The 3,108-nt window shown below is 42.9% G+C and overlaps 1 protein-coding gene across 1 annotated transcript in view; it reads left to right on the forward strand.

Annotated features, from left to right (window-relative positions):
• LOC113464275 (uncharacterized) overlaps positions 1-3,102 on the forward strand; it is a 5,278-nt gene extending 2,176 nt beyond the window's left edge. Inside the window, exon 2 of the mRNA XM_026813194.1 lies at positions 1,647-3,102. Coding sequence (XP_026668995.1) covers positions 1,654-2,382 — 729 coding nt within the window. The 5' untranslated portion in view covers positions 1,647-1,653 and the 3' untranslated portion in view covers positions 2,383-3,102. The remainder of the gene's footprint in view (positions 1-1,646) is intronic.
• The last annotated feature ends 6 nt before the right edge of the window (positions 3,103-3,108 follow it).

Genomic DNA, 3,108 nt, shown 5'->3' on the forward strand with positions numbered 1-3,108 from the left:
CCTTCTTTAATCCATTTTCGTTCTGAAATACTCTTTGTTGAATTCTAATCAACTTATCTTCAACTTATATAGATTTATACTCTTAGGGAAGGACTTGATATAGGTAAGACTCACGTACACATAAGAACTTTTTCTATACGTATGAACCTACACCGATTTGCGTTTAGTTCTTAAAAATTTGGTACTCAAGTATGGTGGCGCCTATGTCAGCTACACTTTTTCGGCCAAACCAGCGGTCCATGTATAGTCAAAGGGTAAACATAGGCTACTAGGGCTTTTTATTAACCTTTCGTTCCCAGCGCCGGATTTAGCCGGCATCCGCTTGACGCCCCGTGTGTACCAGTGCCGGATTTAGCCGGCATCCATTTGACGTTCCTTATATTGCATTGTTATTGAATTGATTCCTCTTAGAGTGCAATCAATTTTGTTATTGAATGCGCCTTCAGTCAAAAACAATTTTTGGAAGTGAAGTGCGTATTTGGAAACTGAAATAAAAAAGTATAATAAGAAATTCGCGGCGAATTTCCGGTTCAGTAGCGTCACTTCGGCGGAACGGACTGCGGTAAGGAAAGGGTTAAGATATGATCAAAATTAACTTTTATTTAAAACAATTAACTTTTATATTCAAACGGAACAATTAACTTTTCGACTTACTTCGAGAGAGAGCGGCGCGACTTGGTAACATTCGGCATCTTCCCTTACGCACAGTATACCTATATATACCTGAGTTCCCGAGAGTTTAGGAGCGTTTCGCGCAGCTTGGAAGTGGTGGGAGTCGCATCGAACTCCCTCCACATGGCTCAGTCTACACCAGGCATGGCCAAGTACACGTGCCCCACTGTAGCTGTTCTCCCTACTTCGTGCAGTAGGCCCAGGAAGCCCTCACATTATTTCAGTATGTTACGTGCGTGCATCACACACACTATTAACCGTTCGGACTGCGTGCCCCACTCCGGCTCCCGGGCAAGGTCGTGTCGCGCGGCGACAACTTTGGCCATGCGGCATGGCCCATGCCTGGTCTACACGGTAAAGCATTGAGATGCGCAGAACGATCAAAAACTGAACTGTGCCCGCTCCTAGATTCTCGGGAACTCAGGTATAGATGGAAAGGAAACATGCAAACGACTCGTTACTTGTATGAAGGATGTTGCCAAATCTCAGCGACTTGCACAGGAGGTTTATTTTTACACTTCTGTGCCGCTTGAAGAGCCCAGTGGTAAACGACAACCTGTTTAAGCAATGGAAATGCGTGGTTTCGAGTTATGTTTAGGTTGAGCACAACTAGACCCGGAGGACGTCTTTATTTTCACAATGAGTGTATGCATTTTATAGGAAGTCGTTATTTCTGAATTTCCAATATGTAGAGTAATTATTGTAATACTTCAATAATGTCTGAAAAATTTGCTGAAAGCTTCCGCACTCATGAGGAGCCCGTCAACTGCCTCCAACAGGCGCCCTCGCCAAGGATTAAGGATAAGGATCAATGCTAAACAACTGATAAACGAACAAGGAGAATTCATAATAGATACTGGTTCAGTCCTGAACCTTATAGAAATGCGTGCCCTTAGTCCAGAAGCACCTCTTCTTACAATCCGTCCGATCACGATCGAAAGCCTCGAAGGAAAAATTATTACGAACAAGGCAACATATATAATGGTAAATGATAGCGAAACGTTCTTCCACATCATTGGCACCGGAAGCTTGCCGGAAGGAGTTTCTGGTTTAATAGGCAGCCTGTTCCTAGCTCAGGAAAAAGGTGAATTATCTTTCCACCATAAGACGTTGACGAAACAAAGGAACTCCATAGATCCAATCCGATTCTCGAACGTGGACAAGATCCGCAACTCAGCAAATTCACAAGGCCTAGTTTATACCGCTCGGATTCCTAATACACATAACGAAAATTCTTTACATAATGAAATCGACTACGACGACGAGTGCAATTTAAACGAGCACGAGGACTCGCAACTAAGCGAACTAGACATTCCCGAAAGACCGCATACCCCACTAACTGAAGAACAGCTGTTAGATTTAGAAGAGGAAGACGTGTGCGACTTGGAAATTGAAAACCGCGACCCAGAGGAAAGATTGGATCTTATTATGAATGCTCTGAAATTAAAGCACCTTGATGAACCATCGAAAGACCTAGTAAAGGAAATCGTAGGAATGTATGCCGACTGTTTTTTCATCCCCGGAGAGCCCTTAGGAAAAACCAACGCAATCCAGCACACCATAACCGTCACCGACAACAATCCCGTGTTCGTGAGGCAGTACCCATTCGTACAATTATCGGATCGTGCCAAAGAAACCGGATTCTTAAGGCAACAAACGCTGGCGAATGGTGGTAGATTACAGAAAATTAAACGCAATCACCAAGGATGATAAATTTCCGATTCCTCGTATCTCGCAAATTTTGGATCGATGAGGCGGAGCAAAATTCTTTACAGTTTTCGATTTGGCAAACGGCTTTCACCAAATCCCCATGGCGCCAGAGGATACAGAGAAGACTGCATTCACCACGCCTGAAGGACACTTCGAATACACTCGAATGCCCTTCGGACTGAAAAATACACCTGCTACTTTTCAGAAATTAATGCAGAAAATCCTATTCAAACTAATCGGAAAAATTTTATATGTTTATTTGGACGACGTCGTAATTTTTGCAAACACACTGGAAGAAATCAAAGAACGCCTGCAAACATTCTTAGACGTAATTAGAAAACACCGTTTGACGTTACAAACCGATAAGGCCGAATTTCTGAAATCTGAAGTAACATATTTAGGACACATCATAACGGCAAATGGAGTTAGACCGAATCCGAAGAAGATTAAGGTAGTCGCTGAATTCCCAACTCCTAAAACAAAGAAAAATATTAAACAATTCCTAGGACTTGTCAACTATTATCGGTTATCATGTCAAATATTATCGATTTATCCCGGACTTGGCAAAACGGGCAAAACCTTTAACCAGTGTGACCAGTCCTAAGAAACCCTTTATCTGGACCGAAGAGCAACAGAAGAGCTTCAAGGAACTTAGACATGCTCTATGCAACGAGCCCGTCTTAAGGTATCCCGATTTCAACGAGCCGTTCATTATCACGACTGATG

This window comes from Ceratina calcarata, unplaced genomic scaffold (genome assembly GCF_001652005.2).
Source record: "Ceratina calcarata isolate Rehan_Ccalc_2016 unplaced genomic scaffold, ASM165200v1 scaffold314.2, whole genome shotgun sequence".
In the NCBI taxonomy this organism is placed as follows: domain Eukaryota; kingdom Metazoa; phylum Arthropoda; class Insecta; order Hymenoptera; family Apidae; genus Ceratina; species Ceratina calcarata.